Below are 27,798 nucleotides of genomic sequence, written 5' to 3'. Positions count from 1 at the left end.
AAGAGATATCACCCAATTTCTTTTTCTTTCTTTCTTTCTGTCTGGCAGCTGAAAAGTGGGGGGCTCTCAAGGCTACAATCATAGAAAGCAGCCGAGGCACAACGCTGCCAGCATCTCCAAGGAGAGCAGCACAGGGGGAGGGACCTGAACACAGGTGTAACACCCCAGGGGGAAAAACTGGGCCCCACCGGACCCAGGGCCCCGAAGCACTTTTTTTTTTTTTTTTTTTTTTAACCACGTACAGGGAGTAGTCCAAACTAATAACTTAGGCAATAAGAGAGGAAACTCCTCAACTGAATAATCAAACTACCTCACCAGACTATTGAAGACTGCACAGGCTGTCCATCTACCTCTGCTGAGACTGAGAAAATACTGGCTAGTGGATGTACTGCACAGGTTATATATACAGTATTCAAAAGCTCAGTGTTTCTCAGTCTCCCTCTGCTGGTAGGAGGACATAACCCATGCGTCTTGACCGGTCTGGAGGGTCGTGGAGGAAGTGGACATTTTACAACTGATCATCTCTTGAAGCTGCTGGCTCTCAATCATGTGTGAAAAATGAGCCAAAAATGGAGAGGCTGATCAAGGCCGTAATAGACACTCCACAAAAAAGCTGGGCTTAACAACACAGGGAAAACACGGCCCAACAGACCCTCCCCTTAAGTACCAATCAAGACTGAACATCTATTAAAGAAGGAAAAAAAAAGTGTGACCAAAGTGTGTCATCTAGACCACAAAAAAAAAAACAAACAAAAAAAACCCCCACCACCCTCCAATATATAGGGGAATCTGTGCATAGTAGTAGTTGCATGGGATTTCCCACTCATGCCTAGAAAAACTTTTAAGCTTTCACAACTTTCTAGGAACTCTACAGTTTGTGCTTTCAAGATATTTATTACAACATGGTAGGCTGTTTTATTCTACTTGTAATAGCCTAGGACAATCTGATTGTGTATGGCTGACCGTTCCAGTGTTTCTCCAAAGATAAAATTCAATGACAACTTTAAATTTTTAGGGAATAAAGTTCCACACTTGCGATCTCCAAACATTTAGGATTCTGTACGAACACTAGTTTACCTGATCAGACTCTTCTGTTGCCACCATTGTGCTGCTTAATATCTGTAGGTCTAGCTGCTGCCTTTGGAACTCCTCAAGTAGTTGATTGCGTGGCTTTGTTTTTACAAGCATATCTGGATATGAATACTGCTTCCTCTGTGGAGTCACACCTTTAAACATGATTTAAAAAATTAAATCCAAGTTTTACTAAAAGGCACAGAAGAGGCTAAGTTTCTGAACACAGGAAACAAATGCTCACTCAAACTGTTTGTAAAGCTAGCTAACAGCATTATTCAGACTTTTTTTTTTTTTTTTACACTGAATGCTCCTAAAAGGTTCTATAATACAGAAGAAGTTTTATAGAAGTACTGAGGTCCAAAGCAGTATTCCTTGGCATCAATATCACCCACACAAACTCTTCAGCTTATAAGGTCTACTTGAGAAAGTTAAACAGAACCTTTTGAATCTGTTATAAAACATACCGCGTACTATTTAGCTAACACACAACTCTGTTAAAATTTACTTTTCCTCTAACATACCAGTTTGAATGTCTGTTATAAGCTCATCTTGCAGAAATAAAAGCACTTTATTCCTTCCTAGTTGCGCTTGTGCATAGAGGTCCTGTCTCTGCTCTGCCACCACGTTCTTGTCTATCATCATCTGGTCTTTGAGGGTCGTCACGGCAGTATGTCCAGCATCTCGCTGCTTGTGTATATGCTCTGTGAGTTCTGCAACCGATGAGCTACATTTTTCATATACGTCCTGATCACACAGAAAAAAAAAAAAAAAAAAAAAAAAACATCAATTCTAGCTGCCCTTTTGACAAAGAATCAGTTATCCGTGATACAATAGTTCAATGATCCTTTTCTGTACCTGTTGCAAACATTGGAGCTGCAACTTTCTAGCATCTAAATAGGATTTCTGCTGTTCTGTAAGACAGGCCACTTTGGTGTCTGCAACTTCCCACCACTGTTCTGTCTCCTGATATTCTCTTGTTATACTGCTGCTGAGCTCCCCACATTGCTTGTTGGATTCCTCCAGCGTGTGGGAGTTTAGACTTGTTAGCTGCCTCATTTCTTGCTGCAAATTATCAGACACAGTGACAAACTTCTCTTGCTGGGAAGCAGTACTGCTAATTGCATCTGTAGATAGACTGTATGAAAAAAAACAAAACATTAGCAAAAACAGAGTTCATGCCAAACTCAAAGGGTAAACATGTATACAACATTTGCAGATTTGTTCTGAAAACACACACACATTCTATACAACAAATTTCCTATTTGTTTTATATGTACCCCTTCATGATAAAAAAAAAATCCCTAAAGCTAGAACATAAATACCCCTAAATAATCCCAAAAGTGTAAAATGTCAAAACTTATTTCCTTATCTGTCTTCTAAAGCCTTTTCCTTATTCTATTTCACTTTTCCTTATTACTTTAACTATCAACTTCTTGTCAATATTTTTTTTTATTGAACTCTATTTTGCTACGAGTTACCTCCATTTGCTTCTCTCTCTCCATCTTATTCTCAGACTAATTTCACCTCTCCCTCCACATGTTCTCTTGCCACCTTCCTCAGTCTCACCTCCCCTACCAGGATGTGGCTGATATTCATAGCTACTGTTCATGTGGTAGTCCTGCTACATCATCTACTTATAAAACCTGTGCACATTTTTAAGAGGCTAGTGCTGCAAGTAGAGGGAGTAGGTTTAAATTGCTGTGGGTGCAATAAGTGCACCTGCTCTTCCAGCCTTTCTATACTAATAGATATAAGATATACCCTTCATTGGGGAGCATTACAAACTGGGCACAGAGTAGTATTACTACTGTTGCCATTGTAGTGGGCAGTGGGACCTGGACCATCTATTATGAAAAAGGGTGTGGCTATACTAGTTTTGGGAAAGGGAAGGGAAGCTAGATGGCCAACTTGTATGTACCCTATAGATCTTTTCCATTACCCCAATAAATACATGCTTGTTCAGTTCGGGGGAGGGAGAAAAAAAATCAACCACACAAACCCAGAGATTTACCCAGTTTGGGGTTAAGAAAAACATTGGCAGCTATAGTTTGTTCTAAATATATATATATTTTTTTAACACCCAACAGAAAGGACTTAACAAGGATCTGGGGTTCCTAGCCCATTATAAACCATAAAACTGTATGTCTCTGTTGATCACCCCAACCCTCACCTATCCTGTTAGAATATCAATGATATGCTTTGATGTCCCCATGCATACCTCCGACCCACCCCCATCTTCCCACCCTGTCAGACTGTCATAGTAATGCTTGAATGTTTTCACTTATATACACTGTCAGCTAGCACATTTGCTTATTTCCAATCTGACGAAGAAGGGCAACCTTTGAAAGCTAATCAAGAAATGTATTAAGTTATGTCCAATAAAAAAGGTATTTTATTTTGTTTGATTTCTATTGATTCTAAATATATAGAAATTCTTACATTTGAACTTCTTCCTGTAAAGCTCTAAACGATTCTTGCAGCTTCTCGCCCTTCATCAGGATGCTACTGAAGTTTTCTTCAGTCTTCGAAGTCAACTTGTTCAATTGATTTTGTAGAGAAGCGATGACTTTTGCCACATCCTAAAAAGGATTAAAAAAACAAAACATGTCACTCTACCTAAATGGACTCCATAAACCAAACTTGAAATATTTGCTGAAAGTTTGGGTTGCCATAGCATTGGCAATAAAGCACAGTTCAAATCACACAAAACTCTAAATTTTTAGTTCAATGTTTAAAAGGTACTTCTCATTTGCACTTAAAAAGGCAATAGGTAAAAAGTTCTGAGATTATATAGCGGAAGTACAGAAACACTTTGAATCTAAGCTCTACAGAATTAGAGAAGTACTTGTCTTTGTTTCAAACATCCTATCATCCTCTAATTCCAATTAAGTTGCTGGTATCATATCTGAATAAAAGCAGAGCTGCTTACCTGTAATGGAAGTTCTCCATAGGCACACTATGTGGTATTGTCATTCCAATAGCTACTTGTGTGAAAGATCTCCTGTAGCTCAGTTAAACGTTTGCAAGCTTGCTGAACAAGTGTGGGCATTCCTACACTGAAGCTGGTCCTCCCTTCTCAGCTGGCTTCTCCCCATGAGGAAGGGGGGGGGGGGGGGGGAGTGTGGCTGTATTGCCCTGTTCGAGAACCCCTATTACAGGTAAGCAACTCTGCCTTATCCACAGACAAGCAAAGTAATACAAGCATAGCGTATGGTGATTTGCAAAATTGAGGGTTGCTCCATGGTAAGCCTATGGCAGGCAACCTAGGGAAGTTACACAGGTGGATGGTGAAGAGACTAGCTGTACCGAATAGCATATTTTATTATTTGGCCAAATACGAATAACGGGCATTGAGCTTTAAGATAACAAAAAAAAGAAGCAACGTGAAATCAGAAATCAAATGCTTATTTCAGTAGGATTTAGCACAGTAAAGCAACAGATTATTTGTATTCAAATTTAATTAACTATTTGGCCGAATACAAATAATGTATTTGGGGCACTATTCAGGGCCGAATCAAATATAAATATTTGGTACAGCCCTACAAGAACCACCTAATGGGCCTACAAGTTACACAGAATGCTATCCAGAACACTCACACTGAGAACAAGTCCAAGCAGTAATGCTTTGCTAAGGTTGTGGAAGGATAAATTGCTGCTTTGCAAAGGTCTAGAAAGGAAGTTGAATATAGGTGAGCAAGAGGACACTTTTGTGCTCAGAGGGGGAGAATATACTACACCCAGCAGTAGAGAGCTGGCTTTATCATAACAGAAGTTGCTACAACTTGAGATTCACTTGGAGGAGAAGATGTATCTGGTTACCCTGACACCTGGGTAGTTAGCGACAAATAACTGAGGTTTTACAGATACCCTTCATTCCCTGAATATAGAAAAAAGCTTGCCTGCAGTCAAAACTGTGAAGTACCTGCTATGCATTGTCCAAGTGCAACTCTATAAAGAAAATGGGGAGAAATATAGCTCAATTGAGATGAAAGTTGGAGACTACCTTCAGGAAGTTGTGGAGCACTATTCTGTTGGGGGAACTGTGTCTAGGGCAAGTACTGTACTAGATCCTGAAACCTGATACTCTGCACTGAAGCAATAGTGTCCAGGGCAAGTACTGTACTAGATCCTGAAACCTGATACTCTGCACTGAAGCAATAGTGTCCAGGAAAGTGGTTTTCCAAATGAGGTTTCTGAATCTTTAGGTCAAGTAACTCTAAACGGAAGGTCCATGAGTTTGAGGCGCCATGCCTAGGTTGATTCTTAGAGGCAGCTTAATATTCATTAATCTGTACATGAAGCTGGACATAAGGGAGTGCACCGACAAAAGTCATTGATAAGGTTGCGATATGCTGCTATGTCCGAAAGATGTGGTAGTAAAAGGGGGTGGGGGAGATAATGGCAGCATCTGCTTATCTTGGTGTGGCCTCTCTTGAGACTTTAGTCACCTGCAAGGGAAACTAAGTTAGTTTTGTGTCTTGCTCCTATCTATTGCTTGTCAGCAGAGAAGTTGCAGTGTTGGTGCAGTACTCTATCCTAGCTGAGTGAGCATTAATTTTTGGAGGCTTGCTTCTGTAGTAGCTTTTGCTGAAGTACCATGGTCTGCTTGGGACTCGGCAGAATGACATACTTGCTAAGGAGAGTTGCCTTTCCCTGGAGGGGGCAGGGCCTCTGACTTGGAGTTGTTCCTTGCTTATCTACAGCCTTGTCACAGCATAATTTCTTTTCCATAATTCCTACAGAGGGGTGAAAGGCACAGTTTCTGTATTGCACAAGGTAGGGCTGGAAGAGCACTCCCAAGACAGTGGGCATATGCTCTGAAAGCTTCAGATCCCACAGGTATAGAGTTAGCAAACCGCTGGAACTGGCTCTTTTCTGTGTAGTAAACTCTCCCATGGGTGCCTGTTCTGGGCCTATAAAGAGGGATGTGGTGCAGAAGGCTCCTGTGGGCAATTGTGATCCTAGGTGGAGGGCGTGGGAGGATTGTGAAACTGTGACTATTCTTCAGTTCTTTCCTATTCCACTGCTCATTTTCTTCTCTGGTGTTGCTGCTAGTTTATCATTGAGGAGGAAGTGAGCTGAAAAACAAAATGTGTGCCGTTGCGTAATTTATAATAAACTGCACCTTGGGTGTTGGGGGGGAAGTCTCAATGTCACGATGCCTGTGTCCTGTATTCCCACTCATCAACCGGGCATGTTTTTCATTGGTGTGCGTGACTAATATAATCACCGACAACCCCCCCCCTCCTATTTTAACATACAGGTGCAGTATTCAAATCGTGTACTTAATGCATCAAAAAATTTTTTTAACTATTTTTGTTTTTACATTTTTACTTCATGTTACTTCAAACAACTGTAATGTTGCATAAAAAGCTGTGCTCTGATATGGCGTCCATAAAAAGACAATCACTTATCTGCTTTGCTCAAACATTCTCTGGACCCTGACAAGTTCCTGTTTTACCTGTATGTGCATGCTTGTGGATGATGGCTGATGTAGTTTTGTATTTAACCAGATCTGCAACAATCTAGATCCCTCAATAAAGCCCAGGCGAAACAGGAACCTGTCGGGGTCCAGAGAATGTTTGAACAAAGCAGATAAGTGATTGTCCTTTCATGAATGCCGTATCAGAGCACAGCTTTTTATGCAACATTAGTTGTTTGAATTATTGTGAAGTAAAAAAGTAAAAACAAAAATAGTTAATTTTTCGATGCATTAAGTACACGATTTGAATACTGCACCTGTATGTTAAAATAGGAGGTCGGGGATTTTTGTCAGTGATTATACTAGTCACGCACGCCAATGAAAAACATGCCCGGTTGATGAGTGGGAATACAGGACACAGGCATCGTGACATTATGAGGACTCCCCCCCCCCCCCCCCCCCAACACCCAAAGTGCAGTTTATTATAAATTACGCAACAGCACACATATTTGTTTTGTGAAGTTGATCACTTATTTGAAAATTTAAGCCATCTTTTCTTTTGAAGTAATAAACATTGTCCAGTTCAGAACACTATTAGCCACCAAATCCACACAAAGTTAATTATGTTAAAATTAAAAATAAATCTGTGGCTCAGGCTGCTTGCTATGTGAATATTCCAATCACCGTTTTATTATTGATACCAAGCATTCCTTGTCACAAACAGCAGATGAATTCAGGAACTGGTGGGTTATGTCCATCTACCAGCAGGTGGAGGTAGAGATAACAGAACTCTTGGGAGTAAAGCAGACGGCCAGCCCCTCTATCAGTATATCTTCATCTCCAGCTCCTGGATTCAAGGCCACAGAGAGTGCTCCTGGGCCGCTGGCCAGTTGAGCTGGGAAGGGGTGTCTGAGGATGTCAGCTTTGGAGGCATACCTTACTGCAAGGTCCCTGCCTCATCCTGTATTCTCTGCTGACAGGCTTCCATTCTCTCTTGTTTTACTCTCTCTTTCCCTCCTCACTAAAAAAAAAAAAAAAAGCTGAGGAGAATTGCTTCTGTCTGCCTGACTTCTGCTGCGGTTAGAGCCAGAGCGGTTTCTCTTGGCTCCTGCTGCCCGATTCAACGCTGCGGGGGGGAGGGAAATCAGCTGGTAAGTACCGGCTTCGGGATGTTTTCCTCGTGGCGGGGCAGCATGAGGGCGGAAAAGGTAAAACGCTGTTCCCGCTGCGGGAAGCGGCGTTCAGCGGCGGGAATTTGCAGCGCCGAGTGCGCTGAGGTACCTGGGGCAGAGGGCTCTTCCTCCATCAAGGAGACAGCGTTTTCTCGTGCTGAGGTGCATGGTTTGCGCACCATTTTGCCTAGTGCTACTGAAGCAGTTCCAGTAGCGCTTCCTGCTCTCCCACCTTCTCCTTCAATTGGGGCATTATCGGGGGGAGGGGGGGGGGGGGGTTTGGAATGCAGACAGGTTCCAGGCCTGCGGCTCCCGTTGCCCCGGGAGAATTTTTTTCTCCAGAATTTGTTTTATTGATGCATCAGGCATTTGTGATGAAGTGGGCCCTTCCCCTTTCTTCCTCAGGTCTCTCCTCTGAACCCTTGCCAGTTCTTGGAACCCAGAACAATATCTTGGGGCCCCTGACGGATGATGGGGCGGCTCTTAAGAGGAGAAGGATCTTTCATGGTACTCAGGAGGGGTCCTTGGCCCTAGGATCGGCGGCTCCCTCTGAGGGTTCCTGGAGACAGGTGGTGGGGGAGGACATTGAGGAGCTTGACCTTCCTCAGGATCAGGCGGATGATTCATCTTTGGTGCATCTTTTCCACCAAGATGAATTATCATCCTTAATTTCGCAAGCTTTAGAAGCTTTAATTATTGAAGACCCAGATGTTGCGGCTGCACAGTCTGTGAATCCTAAGAAGGCCAGCACTAGGCGTCGAGCTAGGGCTTTTCCAGTGCATGAGGCCATTGATGAGTTGATTTCTGCTCAGTGGGCGGATCCAGATAGCGCTCTGAGGGTTTCCAAGGCCATGTCTCGTCTTTATCCGGTCGCGTCGGAGCAGTTTGCCCTACCGAAAGTGGATGCCCTTGTGACTGCGGTCACTAAAAAGACTACTCTGCCAGTTGAGGGTGGAGTAGAGCTCAAGGACATGCAAGATAGACGTCTGGAAGCATCTTTGAAGCGTTCTTTTGAGGTAGCTTTGTTGACGCTGCAGGCTTCCATTTGTAGTTCCTATGCGGCTAGAGCTTGTCTGAGTTGGCTCCACTCCGGACAGGAGTCTCTTCAGGAACCAGAGAGTTCTGGGGCTCCGGCCTTTGCTCAAATGGAGGTAGGGCTGACTTATTTAGCGGACAACCTTTATGACTTGGTTCGCTCTTCGGCCAAGCTTATGGCTTTGGATGTCTCCTCTTGGAGGATGTTATGGCTCCGTCATTGGTCGGCTGACATGGCTTCCAAACAATGACTTATTTGTCTGCCTTTTCGAGGTAAACTGTTGTTTGGAGAAGGAGAAAATTAAGGATTTTTTTTTTTTTTTGGGGGGGGGGGGGGGGGGGGGGGGTCCAAATCCCAGCGTCTCCCTGAAGATAAGCCTAGGCCGGCTTCCAGACAGGGACCTGCTACATCCCGTTTTCGGGATGCGCGCTATCATCACCCAGGTCGAACTTCTGGCTCCTTTCAGCATCCCCATTTCCGCAAAGATCTTCCTTTCGCAATGAAAAGTGAGCTGCAGGAGCCCCCGGTCGACAGGGAGCCGCTCCTCGCACCTCACAATGATGGGGCGCTGGCCCAGTCTGGGGCACAGCAGATAGGGGGGGCGCCTTTCTCTGTTTCTCCCAGAGTGGGTCAAGATGACTTCAGACCAATGGGTACTAGACGTGGTGAATGATGGATACAAACTGGAATTCAGTGCACCCGTCACAGAATTTTTTCTGGAGTCTCGATGCGGACCTCAGTCAAAACGGGCAGCAGTTCTAGCCATATTGCGAGAACTTCTAAGGCTGGGAGCCATAGTACCCGTCTCTCCTCCCGAATTGCGCAAAGGCCGCTATTCCATTTACTTTGTAGTTCCAAAGAAAGGCGAAACCTTTCACCCGGTTCTCGATTTAAGGGTCGTGAACAAATTTTTGCGAATTCGTCATTTTCGCATGGAGACATTACGAGCCATTACTGCGGCGGTTCAGCCGGGGAAGTTCTTGACAGCGCTAGACCTCAAAGAAGCTTACCTGCACATTCCAATTTGGCAACCGCATCAGAGGTTCCTCAGGTTTGCGATTTTAGATCGTCACTTCCAGTTTCGCGCTCTTCCCTTTGGCCTGGCCACGGCACCACGCACCTTTTCAAGGGTCATGGTGGTGGTGGCGGTCTTCTTGCGGAAGGAGGGAATTTGGGTTCATCCTTATCTCGACAACTAGTTGATTCGGGCCTCCTCTCCACAGGAGAGTCGGACTGCCACCTCCAGGGTGATCTCTCTTCTTCAGTCGTTGGAATGGGTTATCAAAGTGGATAAGAGTCAATTGTGTCCAACTCGGAATACCTGGGGTACGTTTTGACACAAAGGTAGGGAAGGTCTTCCTGCCCAATGGCCGGAGAGTAAAACTGGTGGCACAGGTGCACACCTTGCTACAGATGCCTCACCCTCGGGTTTGGGACTATGTCCAAGTCCTGGGGTCTATGGCGGCTACTCTAGAAGTGGTGCCATGCGCGAGGGCTCACATGCGGCCTCTGCAGTTGTTTCTTCTGAGCAGATGGTCTCCAACGTCTCTGGACTATCAACGCCATCTGACTTGGACGGATGCAGCATGTCTTGGTGGATCTGCCCGACCACGTTGCGGAAGGGCATGCCATTAGCCTCCCTGAATTGGGTGGTGGTTGTGACGGATGCCAGTCTGGCCGGTTGGGGAGCTCATTGTCTACACAGAATGACTCGGGGGGACTTGGACCCCTCTCGAGGCGACGTGGTCCATAAATTGTTTGGAGTTGAGAGTGGTGGTGAATGCCTTGGCCGATTTTCAGGATCTCCTGCAAGGGAGATCTGTTCGGGTGTTGTCGGAAAACTCGACGGTAGCTTACATCAATCGGCAAGGAGGGACTCGCAGCGTGTCTCTAGCGGTGGAGGCATCTCATCTCATGGAGTGGGCAGAGACTCATGTTCTTTGCCTATCAGCAGCTCACATTGCGGGGCCAGTCCAATTATCAAGGCGAATTTCCTCAGTCGAACTCTGTTGGATGCAGCGGAGTGGACGCTTTCGGCAGCGGCATTCAGATTTCTCATCATTGGGGAACTCCGGTGATGGACCTCAAGGCCACGGTTCAGAATGCCAAGGTGCCCAGATTCTTTTCCCGGAAAAAGCAGCCCGAGTCTGCAGGATTTGATGCCCTACTGCAGCCGTGGAAAAAAAAAAGGGACTACTCTGTGCGTTTCCTCCTTGGCCTCTGATAGAAAGAGTTCTTCACTGCATCAGTCATCATCGTGGGCTCGTGGTCCTGGTGGCTCCAGACTGGGCCCGAAGACCGTGGTACGCAGACCTTGTTCGATTACTGCATGACACTCCCCTGCGACTTCCAGTAACTCCGGATCTCCTGTGCCAGGGCCCTGCTCAGATGGAAAATCCCTCCCACTTTGGTCTTACGGCCTGGCTGTTGAAAGGAACCGATTGAGAAATAAAGGGTTTTCGGAACCTGTGATTACCACGCTTCTACAAGCATGGAAACGGTCCATTTCGTTCGCTTATGCCCAGGTATGGAAAATCTTTTCTTTGTGGTGTGAGCTCAAGATGGGTTCTCCCTTTCTGGCTTCGATTTCAGTCACATTGGATTTCCTCCAGGAAGGCCTTTCTAAGGGTCTCGCATATAACTCTCTGCGAGTGCAAATAGCAGCTCTAGCTTGCTTTCGAGGTCAAGTAGCCGGATTCTCCTTAGCAGCTCATCCGGTTGTGGCTCGTTTTTTACATCCGCCTCTTCGGCAGCCTTGTCCTTCTTGGCGGCTAAACCTGGTGCTCAGTGCATTGCAGGCGCCTCCCTTTGAGCCTTCACAAAGGGGAACGGATAAGGACCTTACGCGTAAGGCTGTCTTTTTGGTGGCAATTTCCTCAGCTCGGTGCATTTCCGAACTGCAGGCCTTGTCTTGTAGAGATCCCTTTTTGCAGTTTTCATATTCGGGGGTCTCTATTCGGATGGTTCCTTCCTATCTTTCAAAGGTAGTTTCAAAATTCCATCTCAATCAGACTCTCTTTCTCCCATCGTTTAGGAAAGAGGATTTTCCAGGGGAGTTTGCATCCCTTTGGCTATTGGATGTCCGAAGGGTGCTTTTGCGTTACCTTCAGGTCACCAATGAATTTCGGATCACCTCTTAATACTTTCGGGGCCGTGGAAAGGTGAGGCGGCCTTCAAAACCTCTATAAAGCGCATTGGATTAAGGAGGCCATTTCGTCAGCGTATCTGTCACAAGGTGAGAGCCACCTTTGGCTCTACGAGCTCATTCTACTCGAGTACAGGCGACGTCCTGGGCGGAGACCTCTACTCTTCATGTGGATGAAATTTGTCGAGCAGCTACTTGGGCGTCTCGGCATACTCTGTTAAACACTATTGCTTGGATGTCGCCTCCACGGAAGATGCGCGTTTCGGGGCTCAGGTCTTGGCGCGGGGGATGTCAGTTTCCCGCCCTTCTTAGGGTAGGCTTTGGTACATCCCACCAGTTCCTGGATTTAACTGCTGTTTGTGACAAGGAAGGTAAAATTAGGTCTTACCTGATAAATTTTCTTTCCTTTAGGAACAGCAGATAAATCCAGGATCCCTCCCATTAGCCGACTATTTTTTCCGCTGCTCTATTCTTTTTTTCTCTAATGCAGATTCAGATAGATATTTATTACATTTGTACCACACATTTTCCCACCTATTTGCAAGCTCAATGACATTGTTGCAGCTTCGGTTCCATAGTTAGTTTTCTAGTTGGTTCTCTTTTATTATAGTGAGGATGGGTTTTACGTTCAAGTTATTGAGTTGATTGGCCTAATTCTACTGCTTTCGAAAGACATATACTAACTGATAGAGGGGCTGGCCGTCTGCTTTACTCCGAAGAGTTCTGTTATCTCTATCTCCACCTGCAGGTAGATGGACACAACCCACCAGTTCATGGATTCATCTGCTGTTGCTAAAGGAAAGAAAATGATCACGTAAGACCTAATTTTAACTTACATATTAAGGGATTTGTGTTAACTTTGTTTTAACTAGTTTATCCAGTCCTTACATGCACATAGTTTTGCTTTTTAAACTAAAGGTGAATCCTAAGGGTGTTTGAACAATTAGGTATAAACTGTGTTGTTTGTTTTACTTTACTTATTTTGGACTGCTTTGGGTCCTGCTGATCTGTACATCTGCTACCTGTAATTTTGGAAGATGGAAATGAGAAAATAAAATTTAAATTTTGGATGTACTTTGTAGAAGTTGTTGTTTACTTTTGCAATGCCTCCATTCAGGGGCGTAGCCAGACTTCGGCGGGAGGGGGGCCAGAGCCCGAGGTGAGGGGGCACGTTAGCTCCCCTGCCATTACCGACCCTCCCCGCTACTGACGACTCCTGCCGACGACCCGCTTGACCCCCCCACCACCAACCCTCCCCCGCCGTGGGCTACCTTTGCTGGCGGGGGACCCTAATCCCCGCCAGCCGAGGTCCTCTTCTTCCTCCGAAGGCTTCGTTCTGTTTCTGACGTCCTGCATGCTGTATGTGCAAGCCGTCAGACTCACAGAAACAGAACGAAGTCTGGTGGGGGCGGGGGAAGGGAGGTCGAGCGGGTCGTCGGTAGGGGGGTCCAGGGCCAAATCTACAGGGGCCCAGGCCCCCCTGGCCCCACGTAGCTACGCCACTGCCTCTATTATATGCAAATCTTTCATGCATATTCACTGTGGAAACACTGTCCTAAGAAAGTCAATATGAGATCTTAGATGTTCGCTTTTACCATCTCAGCTGAAAGATGGGAGTACTATTAATTGATTAAAATTGCTCTTTTCACTACTTTGGGTGGTTATATAGGGGACTTAAGATGTAAGTATAACATACGTAAGGGTAGTAATGTTTATCTTATAGTACTTAAGTGTTCATATTATTTCCCAGTTATGGACTCTTGCAGAATTGCATAAAGCTAATACTTATTTTCCAAATTTATCTTTATTTCTTCTAAATTTGCTTCTGTAGTAATCCTTGTAAACAAAAATTTAAAAAAAAAGAGAAAAAAGATAGCATTCATGTTTGAATAATGGGTTGTCCATTAATATATCTGTGTACCTCAGAATGAGTTCTCTCAGCTTCCTTCAGCTCCTCCCTTATACCATCATACTCTGACTGAAGTGCAGACAGTTGACAGGCAGACGTTTTCCATAGCCGATTCAGATGTACAGAATGATTTGTGAAAAATGCACTCATTTCCTTCTTATGATCTTCTATCTTTGGAAGAAACAGGTACACAATAGCTTATGTTAGTAATAAATATATACATGTTCTATTATATGGAGATGAAAAAAAGATTGCTGTTCATATTACCTTATCTGCCAAGGCAAAAAAGCTCTGCATATTCTGCTTCAGGTGCACATTCAAGTCTAGAATACTTGCCACAATAGGCAGGAACCTGCTTCTGAATGCTTTCTCCAGCCCAGATCTATGCTGCTCCTAAGCAGGACAAAGTGAAAAATGTCCATGATTAACATGACTCCAGCCCACAAAGTGCCCGTGTCAAACAAGGGCAGTTGCTGAAAGATATGACAAACTCCTCTAAAACCAAACTCTTGCTACACAATAGACTGAGCAACTGCATAGCCAATGTGTATTTGATACCGGCCTTTATACATTCAAATTAAGACCGCTTTCAGATGTTTTGTCGAATAATCATAACTTTTGAGAATGGAGATTAAAAAATTGGAAGATATTTGGACACATGCTGTGAAGAAAGGGTCTTTATGCCTGTTGACTCCTTTGCTTATTCTAGGACCGCTGTTTCCTAGCAAGAATTTCCTCCCCTGAAACAATTGTATAAGTGATATCAGAAGCATTCTGTCTTGGAAGCTATGAAGCTTAAACTGGATTTTAACTCAAAATGAAAGCATTTCCTATATTTCCTTTTGCAATAACATGCTGCTGTTTAAGTGTAGTAAGGTTGCTAATGTACTGGACAGCAGTCAGCATACCAGGTTACAAATGGTTCTGTAACAGCAGCTCCAGAAAGAGCTAAGCAGAGTTTACCAAAAATCTTAGGTCTTGATTAAGGAGTACAAGCAAACCAGATGTGTGTGAAGATCCTGTCTCACTTCTGAGAAACATCCTGTGATTAGTCAACGTTTCCCTGGAGACTAACTAAAGTAAATCTTAGTGTATTGCATAATCCCCATTTTTTTCCCTACAAAAAATACAGTGCACAAAATGTTAACTCATGTCTGTCTGATCAGTGATTCCAGCAATTTTAGTATTTTTACCTGTAGGTGCATTTCTGGGAAACATACAACTCCTGGGTTTGTGGGCTCGCAGTCTCTCTAGAAACCAAGGGCTAGTTGTAGAATAGGGTCCCTTGCCCACAGGTAAGAAGGAACCCAATTTGCCGGAAGGATGTGAAATGTGCACAGCTGCAGGTAAAACCCTCCAGGTATCCAAGAGTTAACCATGAGTGCATATTAGGGATGGCACTAAGTTGTTGTTATGTGACAGATAAGCATTAAAGTATTCTTTATAAATAAGGAGCCATTCTAAGTTGTAAAATAATTTAACAAACCATCAATTTCTGCAGGTTCTGCCTAGTCTCAGTAGAAAAAGATTCCTGTTTTTGAATTTCATCCAGGCCCTGGGATACTTCAGAGCATACTGTTCCTTTAATGGAGGCAAAAAGTGCAACAGCAGCTGAAGCAGTGACAGCACTTGCTGAAGAATTAGCAGAAAGAAGGTCACCTGCAAAGCAAGCAGTAAACAGGATTTCAGACCTTACTTACCAAGTTGCGTGACATGTCAAAGATTCATCACTAAGCATTATATGCATAAGTTAACATTTATGGAGGTCCTTCTCCCTTGGAGTTCATCACCTGCTGTGTAGGCCAATTCTGCAGTCCATATTCAATGTTTTCAAAACTTCAAGGCCCTGACAGGAAATGGCCCAGAGTATCTGGAAGAATAGGATGATCCTCCACACACTGCCAAGGACACTAAGGTCCTCCCAAGGACTTTCACTAACTATACCCTCTCCAAGGGACATTACACAATGTGATACCCACAAGCGAGCCTTCTCTGGAGCAGCCCCCACACTCTGGAATGCAGTGCTTGAAAGGCTCCGCTTAACATAAGACTATCTTTACTTCAGGAAGCAGGTGAAAGCTTGGCTCTTCAATCAAGCTTTTAATGGAAGACGTAACTAACTTGTTAGTCTCACCCACACAAACAAGGACTGACTCGGGCTGCACATACTGCAGCGGGTCATGTTTATCCACTCCTAGCCTAACTGAGATATTTAACCATCTCTCTGTCCTCATGTGCAACTTTCTTCAAATCGTCATCTTACTTTCAAATTCTTCCTACTTTCTTACTCATCTATATGTTACAACTTTGCCTTACCATTCACTACCAATTATAATGTTCTATTACGTATTGTGTTGTCATTGCAAGTAGTATACCGTGTCATATTTTGTATTATTACTTGAATATTTTTACTGCTCTAATTGCCTATTGCTCATGTTTGATCTATTCTTACTGTACACCGCCATGAGTGAATTCCTTCAAAAAGGCGGTAAATAAATCCTAATAAAAAATATTTAAAAGCATGCTTGCCAAATCAGATTAAGTACTTATAAACTCATTCCATCCTAAAATCCCATCTTTGTTTTACCATCTACAGTGACATTATTCACTGGTGAATTTTCATACAGTAACAGCAAGTCCTTACCAACTGAAGCAGTGTAGTAATCTAGCATTCCTTGCTGTTTCGTATAATACTCATCAATCGTGTCTTGTATTTTGCTGAACATTTTTTCCATCTGTTCTGCAAACACTCCCTGAGCATCAGCATTGTGTTTCTCAACTGCATTTTTTCTGTCCAGTTTGGCATGAAGACCAGACACATCTCTAGTAGTTTCTACCACTGTTCCAAGCAGCTGAAATGAGAATTGGATTTACATGAAGCAGAAAAGCCTATGAAAACAATATCTGATTTTTGACAGCTCTGAATGGGTATTCTGTTTATATTGTTTTAAGAGCTAACCTGTAAAAGTGTGGGACTTGATCAAAAATCTTTGCAAAATGTGATGTTATTAAAACTTTACACAATAGTTTTAAAACTCATGCATTGCCTAAAGTTTTAAAGTTGACCACTTTTTGCAAATTACAAAAATGGTTTATCCACAATGTATGAACTGTACAAAACCATATAATTTTCAAGTACATTCTTTAACTCCCCCTCACCTCCAAAAAAACAAAAAAAAAAACTAAGAGGTTGAGGGCTTCTTTTACAAAGTTGGGCTAGCAATTCTGGTGCGGCAAATGTGACAAAACCCATTCAATTCCTATGGGCTTCCTATGGGCTTTGTTGCATTTGCCGCACCAGAATCACTACAGCAGCTTTATAAAAGGAGCCCTTAGTGTTGTGTTTGCTTCTCACAAAAGCATTGGTTATTTGAAAGTACCTTGAGGCATGGGCATTAAGGGGTAAAGTGGAGATTTTGTAGTTATATTTTATGGGAGAAATTTGAGACAATTAAGGTGAAAATTGTTCAGCAGAACGTTCTTGGCTTAAATCCCATACCCTTGCCGACTTCATTCATTTCAAATTCATGCTGAACTCCTTCCAGTCTGCCCTTTCACTTGCCAAACAGGATTACTTCACCCATTTGACTAATTCCCTCGGTTCTAACCCTCGACTTCTCTTCGCCACACTGAACTCTCTTCTCAAAATACCATCGTCTCCTATTCCCCCTTCTCTTTCTCCACAGACTCTAGCTGATTACTTCCATGATAAAATCCGTAAGATTAACCTTGAATTTTCATTCAAACCCTCCCCACCTCTCTCTCCCTGTCTACATCCCCCACTCTCCTTCTTTCTCCTCCTTCTCAGAAGTTTCTACTGAAGAAACTGCTCCTTTCCTCCTCTAAATGTACTACTTGTTCCTCTGATCCCATCCCCACTTACCTACTTAACACTCTCTCCTACTATCATCCCTGTCATCTGTCACATCCTTAATCTTTCTCTCTCCACTTCAACTGTTTCTATGTCCTTCAAACATGCTATTGTCACTCCACTCCTTAAAAAAAAACCCTCACTTGACCCTGCCTCGACTTTCTCTCTTCTCAACCTATTCTTGACCCACTTCAATCCGGATTTCGCCCTCTTCACTCTATTAAAACTGCACTTTACTAAAGTCTCTAATGATCTGCTTCTGGCTAAATCCAAAGGTCTCTATACCATCCTCATCCTTCTTGACCTATCTGCTGCTTTCGACACTGTTGACCACACCCTACTCCTTGATACGCTGTCCTCGCTTGGATTCCAGGGCCCTGTTCTTTCCTGGTTTTCTTCCTTTCATTACTATATCTATATATAGATATAGTAATGAGCAACTTTTGATCCCCTGGGGACCCCAAACACTAGTCCATTTAATGAGTAACATACTATGTTTTTATCTTTAACAAAACCTTTGGAGGGGGATTCATACTAATCTAAAATTGCCCTAACATGTGCTGCTCTAATACTTCAAAGTTAGGGTCTCCCATTCCACCCTGGGCCTTCTGCAAAATATTCCTAGATAGCCAAGTCAGCTTTCCCCCTCCCAGATATAGGAAAAGACTTTCTGTAGCTTATATAAATTCGCCTTTGGAACTATAATAGGAAGAGTTTGACATAAAGTACAAAAAACGGTAATGTTTTACAGATTGCAGTACAACCCAACCAATTAAGTTGAAGTCTAGGCCAGTAGTCCATCATTTGAGACTGGCAAACTTACCAAACCTAAATTCAGTTTATAGAAGAACCTTACATTTGCTGAAATCTTCACTCCTAAGTAATGAATGGCCTTTAGCCCACCCAAAAGAAAATTCGCTCTGAAGGTCCTCAACCATTGTTTGGGGTAGGCTAATATTAAGGCGTTCAAATTTGATGCATTCATCTTAAATCCTGAAAAAAAGTCTACCATAATCCCACAATTCTTCAAATATATGCAGTAGGGATTTGCAGGGGTCCCTAACAGCATGCTTTTTGATGAGATCATAGTGTTTCTCCACCTTGTCAGCAAAAAAATGGTTATCACCCTTGGCCTCCTTTTATTCCTTTATAATCACTGTCAATTGCTTATTATTATTTATGGTACATCTAATAAAGCTGCAGATATTTCACATTTCCTTCTCCTCTCCCATAGTACCTGAAATGAGCAACAAGTCACTATATAAAATATAAACAACAAGGATTAAGGGAGGAAGCGACATCTGCACCCAAGATGGAAGGAGCTGGACAAAAAAGCAATTCCTCCACTTTCTGGACCGCTAGACAATACTTTGGCCAACAAGATACCTTGGAAAGGGATGGCTTCCAGGAAACAGGTGGACACAGGCAATGGTCTCCCACTCATGACCGCTCATCTGTAGCAGATTATCCTACACAGGCTGAAGGAGTAAGTGTGGTACAAGTACAAAGGCAAAATAACTGCTTGATGGACTGGGAGAGTATGGGGAGAAGAGAACAGGGGAACAGAAAGGTTCCTTACTAGCCATAAAACATTTGCAAACTTATGATTTAATGAGCCATTTTTGAATCTTCCCATTAGACTACTCAACTCTAAACAAAAGAGTCCAGTAGCCAAAACAAGGCCGGAAGATGTGCGATTTATAGAGCTACTCTTAACATGAAGACAATGTTTCAGCAGGATCACTGCGACCTAACTATTGGGATTACCTTGTTAGCTGTAGTATGTAGTTTCTTCTCATTTGTTTCTAAGGCGGATACCATGTATTCTTCCTGTGCAAGCTGGAGCCTGGAGTCCTGCAAATCTACCTGAGTCCTCTCAAGCTCCCTCTCACTATTCTGCAGCATCACAGAGCAGTCATCAAGCTCCTTTTTACTTTCTGTGAACAACTCTGTGACCTTTAGAGAGAAAATAAAAATTAGCTCTTATGACAGAATACTGCCCCAAAGAGTACAGTTTCTCAACAGACATTTGTCTGGATAATAGTAACCCTAGTAAATCCCCGTGGCTGAAGACTGCCCTCCCAATGAGCACATGTGCCACTAGCTTTCACAAGGGAGACAGATTTACAGAAAGGGGAGATGATGAGGAAGAGAAAGTACAAACAGAGCACTTTGAGTGAGAACTTCACAACACACAATTTATACATTTGTACTCATGGTCCTTGGCAGCCCAAGATTTAAAAAAGCCCTCCATGGAGGTCTACAAACTACTTGCAAGGATTAAAAAAAAAAAAAAAAAAAAAAAGTGCTCCCTACAAAGGGCATATGGTCTACTTTTAAAAGTAAAGTCTAGCTATACAAATCAATTTTAAAGGTAGTTTGATATTCAACTCAACACTCAAACCCAGCAGTGTCAGGCTCTGCCTTTCCACATATTGGAGACAGAAAAAATATATATATATTTTAGTGAGTCATTATCACCACTAGCTTCATGTCTGCTTCTGGGAGACTGCCTTTGCCAAGCACATATTTGGATCTGATTCATTGACTGGGCATCAGATGACCACAGCAGAAACTTAAGTTTCAATGAAAAGGACTATTGCTTGAGCTAGTGATAGGACTCCAATATTGAAAGTGATGCAGATAAGATAACCATGCCACATATACAGAAACTAAATTTAGGGGCAAGAAGATGGATGACAGATCCTACTCTTAACAATTAAATACTTGTCAAATTCTTGATCCTCAAAGTGTAAATCAATGATATATTTAAAAAAATAAATATATATATATTTTTTTATATCATTGATTTCCACTTTGAGGATCAAGAATTTGAGATATATCTATATAGATATAGATCTATATATAAATCTATATAGATCTATATCTATAAAATTCAGTGTACCACTGGGTACACAGCTTTATTCTGTATCCCAACTTACTCTTTTTAGCTCTTCCTCCATGGCAGCAATCCTCTCTGTATACTCTGCGATTTGTTCCTCCTGAGCAGCCAGTTGTCCATGCATTGCTCTAAACAAAACCCCAGATGAACAGTAAAGTACAGAACTCTGTTCAAGAATATGAATACATCAGATATCCAAGATCAGTTTCTCTGATGCAGATATTAACTAGATTCTACAGTAATGAACATTTGTGCAATAAAGTTGCAATTATAACATTTTATTTTTCTGTAGAAACCCCTACTCATACTATGCAAGGCAGGTTCATGAACTGCCCGGAACATGTACTAAGATGTAAAAATCAATTTCAAAATTAGTCAAAGTATTAATACATTTAAAACATTTGGAAGTAGACAAAGAAAATATTAAAATCAGCATCACTTGTACTTATCCGTGAATCTAACACCAAATTTAAAGTGCACAAACTAAAGAACTAATATCTGAACAGTGGAGGCTTATTAAAGTTGTCAAAGTATTTAAACCTTGGAGTTGTATCTCCTGCCACTGTTGGACTTACAAATTGTCATTCATCTGAAATATTTTTTAAAGCGTAAGGATGTATAACACAAAAGATTCTGCTAGACCCCAGACCTGGAGTACAATTGCTCCTGGGAGTAATGCCAAAGACAGGTGGTCCAGCCATCTCCCCTAGCATGGCTACTGAAGTTTATTTTAACTCAGAAAGTGAATAATGATCAATTTTAAATTGTCAATCCTGAATATAGATAGGTTGTATTCTCTCTCTAGTAAAAATAGATAAAAGTGCTTAAATATTTGGAGAGAGTAAGGGCAGATACTGCTTTTCTTCACGAAAACTTAGATAAGTACATAAGTACTGCCATACTGGGATAGACCGGAGCTCCAGCAACTCCAGCATCCTGTTTCCAACAGTGGCCAATCCAGGTCACAAGTACCTGGCAAAATCCCAAAATAGAAATACATTTTATGCTGCTTATTCTAGAAATAAGCAGTGGACTTTTCCTTTAGGAAGCCATCCAAACCTTTTTAAAATCCTGCTTACTGCTTTTACTACATTCTCTGGCAACAAATTCCAGAGTTTAATTACATGTTGAGTGAAGAAATATTTTCTCAGATTCGTTTCAAATTTACTACTTTATAGCTTCATCGCATGCCCCCTAGTCCTAGAATTTTTGGAAAGCGTAAACAAGCAATTCACGTCTACCTGTTCCACTCCACACATTATTTTATATATCGTATCTCCCCTCAGTCGTCTTTTCTCCAAGTTGAAGAGCCCTAGATGTTTTACACTTTCCTCATAGGGAAGTCATCCCATCCCCTTTATCATTTTCATTGCCTTTCTCTGTACCTTTTCTAATTCCACTATATCTTTTTTGAGATGCGGTGACCATAATTGAACGCAATATTCAAGGTGCAGTCACACCATGGAGCGCTACAAAGGAAGTTTGTAGGGTTCTCTTGCATTGATTGTGACAACCACCTAAAGGAAATACAATGTCTGTTTTATTTTTATGGGCTGCACAAAGGGGAGCCGCCTCCAAGTCTTCCTTGACACACTGGATTAAAGAAAAATACAAGCAAGCTATATTTTTAACCAAGTTGTACTCTAATACCTCCCAGTTTATTTGACCAGGTCTCAAAGCAACCTCCTGGACTTTGGCCTGGGCAGAGACCTGGTCATCACTGTTTCTTTGTGAGACTACAAAATTGATGTTTGGGCTAAGGGCGATAGTGTCTTCAGGTTGGAGAATGGCAAGGTTCTCTTCCTGATGCTGCTCTGCAGACTGATCTAGCAAAATTAGAAAAAAAAAAAACAAAACCCAAGTGGTATTTGGTCCTACCTGAAAATTCCCTCTCCGATTCTTGCTAGACCAGTCCAAGTCCCACCCAAGACGACAATGGGGTTTGGGAATTGGTTTGCCCAACAGTTGCCTGCGTTTGTACTGGTGTATTCAGTGCCTATTTAACATACTTTGCAAAGGATTCATTTAAGGGATCTTGTTCAGCAGTTATACATAGTTTAAAGTTTTTGCTTTGTCAGTATACCAATGCCAAACTCTAGGCTGCACCATTATTTATACCAGTGATATCACTGGAAGAGTTCAGCTTCTCTGCCTACCATTTGAAGGTAAGGGGATAAAACCTTTGCTTCGGTCTTCACCGAGGAAGATTTGGGTGGGATACCGGTGTCGGAAATGGTATTTCAAGCGGACGAGTCAGAGAAACTTACTGACTTCACGGTAAATCTGGAGGATGTAATGGGGCAGTTCAGCAAACTGAAGAGTAGCAAATCTCCTGGACCATATGGTATTCATCCTAGAGTACTAATAGAACTGAAAAATGAGCTTGCAGAGCTACTGTTAGTAATATGCAATTTATCCTTAAAATCGAGCGTGGTACCAGAAGATTGGACGATGGCCAATGTTAACGCCGATTTTTAAAAAAGGTTCCAGGGGAGATCTGGGAAATTATAGACCGATGAGTCTGACGTCGGTGCCGGGGAAAATGGTAAAGACTATTATAAAAAACAAAATTACAGAGCACATCCAAGGACGTGGATTACTGAGACCAAGTCAGCACGGCTTTTGTGTGGGGAAATCTTGCCTGACCAATTTACTTCAATTCTTTGAAGGACTAAAGAAACATGTGGACAAAGGGGAGCCGGTTGATATTGTATATCTGGATTTTCAAAAGGCGTTTGACAAGGTACCTCATGAAAGGCTACAGAGGAAATTGGAAGGTCATGGGATAGGAGGATTAAAAACTGGTTGAAGGATAGGAAACAGAGAGTAGGGTTAAATGGGCAGTATTCACAATGGAGAAGGGTAGTTAGTGGGGTTCCTCAGGGGTCTGTGCTAGGACCGCTGCTTTTTAATATATTTATAAATGATTTAGAGATGGGAGTAACTAGCGAGGTAATTAAATTTGCTGATATGACAAAGTTATTCAAAGTCATTAACTCGTGACAGGATTGCGAAAAATTACAGAAGGACCTTACGAGACTGGGAGGCTAAATGGCCGATGACATTTAATGTGAACAAGTGCAAGGTGATGCATGTGGGAAAAAAGAACCCGAATTATAGCTACGTCATGCAAGGTTCCACGTTAGGAGTTACGGACCAAGAAAGGGATCTGGGTGTCGTCGTCGATAATACACCGAAACCTTCTGCTCAGTGTGCTGCTGCGGCAAGGAAAGCAAACAATGTTGGGTATTATTAGGAAAGGTATGGAAAACAGGTGTGAGGATGTTATAATGCCGTTGTATCGCTCCATGGTGCGACTGCAGCTTGAGTATTGTGTTCAATTCTGGTCGCCGCATCTCAAGAAAGATATAGTAGGATTGGAAAAGGTGCAGCGAAGGGCAACTAAAATGATAGCGGGGATGGGACGACTTCCCTATGAAGAAAGACTAAGGAGGCTAGGGCTTTTCAGCTTGGAGAAGACACGGCTGAGGGGAGACATGATAGAGGTATATAAAATGAGTGGAGTGGAACAGGTGGATGTGAAGCGTCTGTACACGTTTTCCAAAAATACTAGGACCAGGGGGCATGCGATGAAACTACAGTTTAGTAAATTTAAAACAAATCCGAGAAAAGTTTTCTTCACCCAACACCTAATTAAACTCTGGAATTCGTTGCCGGAGAACGTGGTGAAGGCGGTTAGTTTAGCAGAGTTTAAAAAGGGGTTAGACGGTTTCCTAAAGGACAAGTCCATAAACCACTACTAAATGGACTTGGGAAAAATCCACAACATGTATAGAATGTTTGTACGTATTGGGAAGCTTGCAAGGTGCCCTTGGCCTGGATTGGCCGCTGTCGTGGACAGGATGCTGGGCTCGATGGACCCTTGGTCTTTTCCCAGTGTGGCATTACTTATGTACCTATTGGTCTGGACTGGTCTAGGGGGAAATTGGAAAGGAAATTAACAGCAAGACCAAAATTTCACCATGAGGAATGTGAAATGAGTCATTCATTCAATTTAAGTTCAGGACTGGGCAAAACCATACCAATTTTTTTTGGACATCATGAGGTAGACCAAATATCTTTCCCTAACCCCACAATGGAAGAAAAGGCAAAATTTGCACAAAGTGCCCCATTAGTATGCAAATGTACGTTCATTGAGGATATCAAAAAAACCTGAGACAAGAAATGCCTGAGAAAATATTTAGGAGTCTGTACATTAAAAGCACTCTATGGTTCTGATGAAGAGAGATCTAGGGGCATCTAACTGACCCATGAGTACAAATATATGTCTACAGAATTCTTGATTGAACACATGAGTACTGAGACCAGGTGAAACTAGATACTTTCAGCAAATGAGTAGTTCATATATGCCAAATGTTATGTTAAAAGCAAGAACTGTCAAGTTTTCTAAGTAACCAAAATATATATTACTAGATCAAGAAGCAACCAAATACGCCAGGCATGTTTGTGAATATCTTAAAACTAGACTTGATTAGGCAATGCTGAGCGAGACATGCAAAACCTTGGATCATCAGCAGTTTGTGAAGCACAAAAAGGTCAAGACTGCCTTTGTTTAATGGATGGTAAATCACACACACGCATCCCAACTGAACTTCAAATTCTGGATTTATTGCCCTATTTCAAGGGAGGTGGGGAAAAATAGCAGGGGGTGTGTGTAGGAAAGCAAACATACATACAACACTGAGGAAGGGAAAGAAGCCAAACTAGTTCCATGTCCCGGAGTACGGGTTTTCAACCCAGACTAGTTTTAAAAATATCCACAATCAATATACCCAAGAGGTTTGCATGCATTGCCTCCATTGTTTGCAAATCTCTCTTAAAACATATTTAATGTGGGTATTCTGACTTGCAAAATAGAGGAAGTGCGTACAAAATTTCTCAGGTATATTTGTTGTGGATATCCTAAATACCCGACTGGCTGAGTGTGTCCCAAGGACTGAGTTGAGAACCTTGTCTTAGAAACTGAAGTATGAAAGTAGAATTTGCATAGCACTTCCAAAATTCACACTTAAAACCTAAACACACACTAGAAAGAACCATCTCTTGGTTTCAAGCCCTCTGCTGCATGCAGAACCCTGTTCCTGCTGCCACACCATTAAGTAGAAGATGCACTTTTCAAATTCAAATCCTGTGGAAAAAAAACTCACTCATAGTTATCAGGAGAAATAAATACGCCATTTTTTTCTCTGGAAGCAGCAAGGTCACGCTTTAGACGTTCAATCTCTTCAGTATATTCCTATAAAATGAAAAAATAAACAAACAGACCGCTGAAATAGCTTGCTCCTCATTTCAATGAAACAGTTTCTAATGGTAACTTAAATGTAAACATATACAAAAGTGTGTGTACTTAACACTACTAGTTTGCAATAAAAGCAGATTGTGATCAACCCTGTCCTGGAAACCTACAGCTTGGCTCTGCTTTGCATAGGAAGTGTGCGCGCGAAAGTTACACTGTCTGAAAAAGGCTCTCTAGCATCTCAAAATAAACCTGTGGCAGCAACTTGAGAAGCATCTGAGCGAGGTATGCAGGAATTTCTAAAGAATGCCACAGTAAAGTTAGATATACTGACTACAAGAATGCTATCTTTAGAACTAGACCAATCGCAGATCAAGATGTTAACATAATTGACAGGTCACCACTGCTGAGGCAGAGGATAAATGAGGCGATTGGGAGAGAAAGAGACTGGAAGTCGGAGAAATCACAGAAATCACTCAGGGATTATGAACAACTGCTAACCTGAACACCAAGAACATCGCTACTTTCCAAGGACCACATAATTACTTTGTTAAAAGACTGAGAACCACAGGGTTGCAGGAAATTTGTTTTATAGGGAATGTGTGATCCAACAGAGATTATGTTTACTGTCATCTATTGTGTATAGCAGAAAAGAAACTTTCCATTCATAATCTTTTCTTGTTATATGTCGTTATATATTTGCCTTTGTAAATAAACCCTTCTCTTTTTTCATTATGATGTGAATAGTGTTTATCAGTATAGCAGGAGGTTGAGCTCAGATCAGCTAGAGAAGGCACATTATTAACATCCAGAACATACCGTATATACTCATCTATAAAAAAGTCAAGGGTAGTTTTAGAACTAAAAAAATGGCCAAAAATGCTGTGACCTTTGTACAAGTTGAGGTGGAGTCCCACATTGCTCTCTCTCCTTCACCTCGGGGTCCAACATTACTTCTTCTCTCTCACCCAACCCCCCCCCCCCCCCCCCCCAAGCACTGTAGTAGATATACTACTGGCCTCACTGTCAAAGAGTCTCCTTATTTATGGCAATCAAAAAATACTTTGCTTGCAAGACTTTTGAGTGTAAGCTGCACAGAAAAAGGTTTTGCGCCAATAAGTTCAGCTCTACATAAATGGCAAACTCAGTTTTCACTACTGTACCCTGCTTGACTGAGGGTACATCATGCAGGCAAAACCCATTACTTGGACAACATGGCCTCGGCACAATAGTTTTTTCATCAAATCATATTAACAGCTTCAGATGCTTGAAGGATGCCTGACACTAGGTATTCCTGAATCTTACAGCTTTGGCCCAGACGCGAGGAAATGTGTCAACTTATTGGCACTGGAGGAATGCTTTTGTTATCTTGACATTGGAGGCTAGCGATACATGTCAAGTGGAAAAATGTCTTTTGGACTATATGGAAGAGGTTTATCCAATTTTTACCCGATAAGGTGAGAAGTAGGGTTTTTAATGAGTTTCACCTTTAATCCCAAGCTTATAGCCACCTGGCCCCCTGTAAGCTGGGGAGGGTAGAGTAGAGAGATGTTAGTATAGTAGGAGGTTATAAGAACAAAAGACCTCACTGACTGTTTAATACATCTGGAGAGTAGGGTGAGCACCCTTGGGACCCTTGTCAGCTGGCCTCACAAGCTAAGTCCATGGCCTGAAACTTGGGGCCCCATAGGCACAAACACCTCCAAGCTTAACCAGAGGAAGGTTCTTGGATCAGTCCTTGGGAATGACACCTAAGTCAAGGTTCAACCTCAAGGGCTGCAGGACATGGACTACATTCTGGGGAGACAAGCCTAGGCTGAAGAAATATCCTGCTGCACCAATCCAACCTGAACCATCAGATGGAGGCAGAGAAATATTGAGATGTCCTAGTCTACATCATTCCCTTTAAACAATGTTGCTGAACAGTTCGGATTCTCTGCCTCCCATTTGCTGGTAGGTTTATAGACCAGTCCAAACTGGCAGGTTATAACAGGATAAGAAATGGGAGTT

At 42.4% G+C, this 27,798-nt stretch overlaps 1 protein-coding gene across 2 annotated transcripts in view; it reads right to left on the bottom strand.

The window, feature by feature from the left end:
• KIF11 (kinesin family member 11) overlaps positions 1 to 27,798 on the bottom strand; it is a 125,975-nt gene that overhangs the window by 26,024 nt on the left and 72,153 nt on the right. For both annotated transcript variants that reach the window (XM_030203008.1, XM_030203007.1), the window contains exons 11-21: positions 25,700 to 25,788; positions 20,572 to 20,659; positions 19,397 to 19,585; positions 16,403 to 16,610; positions 15,245 to 15,417; positions 14,026 to 14,151; positions 13,771 to 13,929; positions 3,514 to 3,653; positions 1,930 to 2,209; positions 1,596 to 1,818; positions 1,078 to 1,226 (exon numbers count right to left, since the gene is read on the bottom strand). In XM_030203008.1, coding sequence (XP_030058868.1) covers positions 1,078 to 1,226; positions 1,596 to 1,818; positions 1,930 to 2,209; positions 3,514 to 3,653; positions 13,771 to 13,929; positions 14,026 to 14,151; positions 15,245 to 15,417; positions 16,403 to 16,610; positions 19,397 to 19,585; positions 20,572 to 20,659; positions 25,700 to 25,788 — 1,824 coding nt within the window. The remainder of the gene's footprint in view (positions 1 to 1,077; positions 1,227 to 1,595; positions 1,819 to 1,929; positions 2,210 to 3,513; positions 3,654 to 13,770; positions 13,930 to 14,025; positions 14,152 to 15,244; positions 15,418 to 16,402; positions 16,611 to 19,396; positions 19,586 to 20,571; positions 20,660 to 25,699; positions 25,789 to 27,798) is intronic.

This window comes from Microcaecilia unicolor, chromosome 5 (assembly GCF_901765095.1).
Source record: "Microcaecilia unicolor chromosome 5, aMicUni1.1, whole genome shotgun sequence".
Classification (NCBI taxonomy): Eukaryota; Metazoa; Chordata; class Amphibia; order Gymnophiona; family Siphonopidae; genus Microcaecilia; species Microcaecilia unicolor.
Note: the sequence above shows the minus strand (reverse complement) of the source record. Positions and strands in the feature narration are given on the sequence as shown.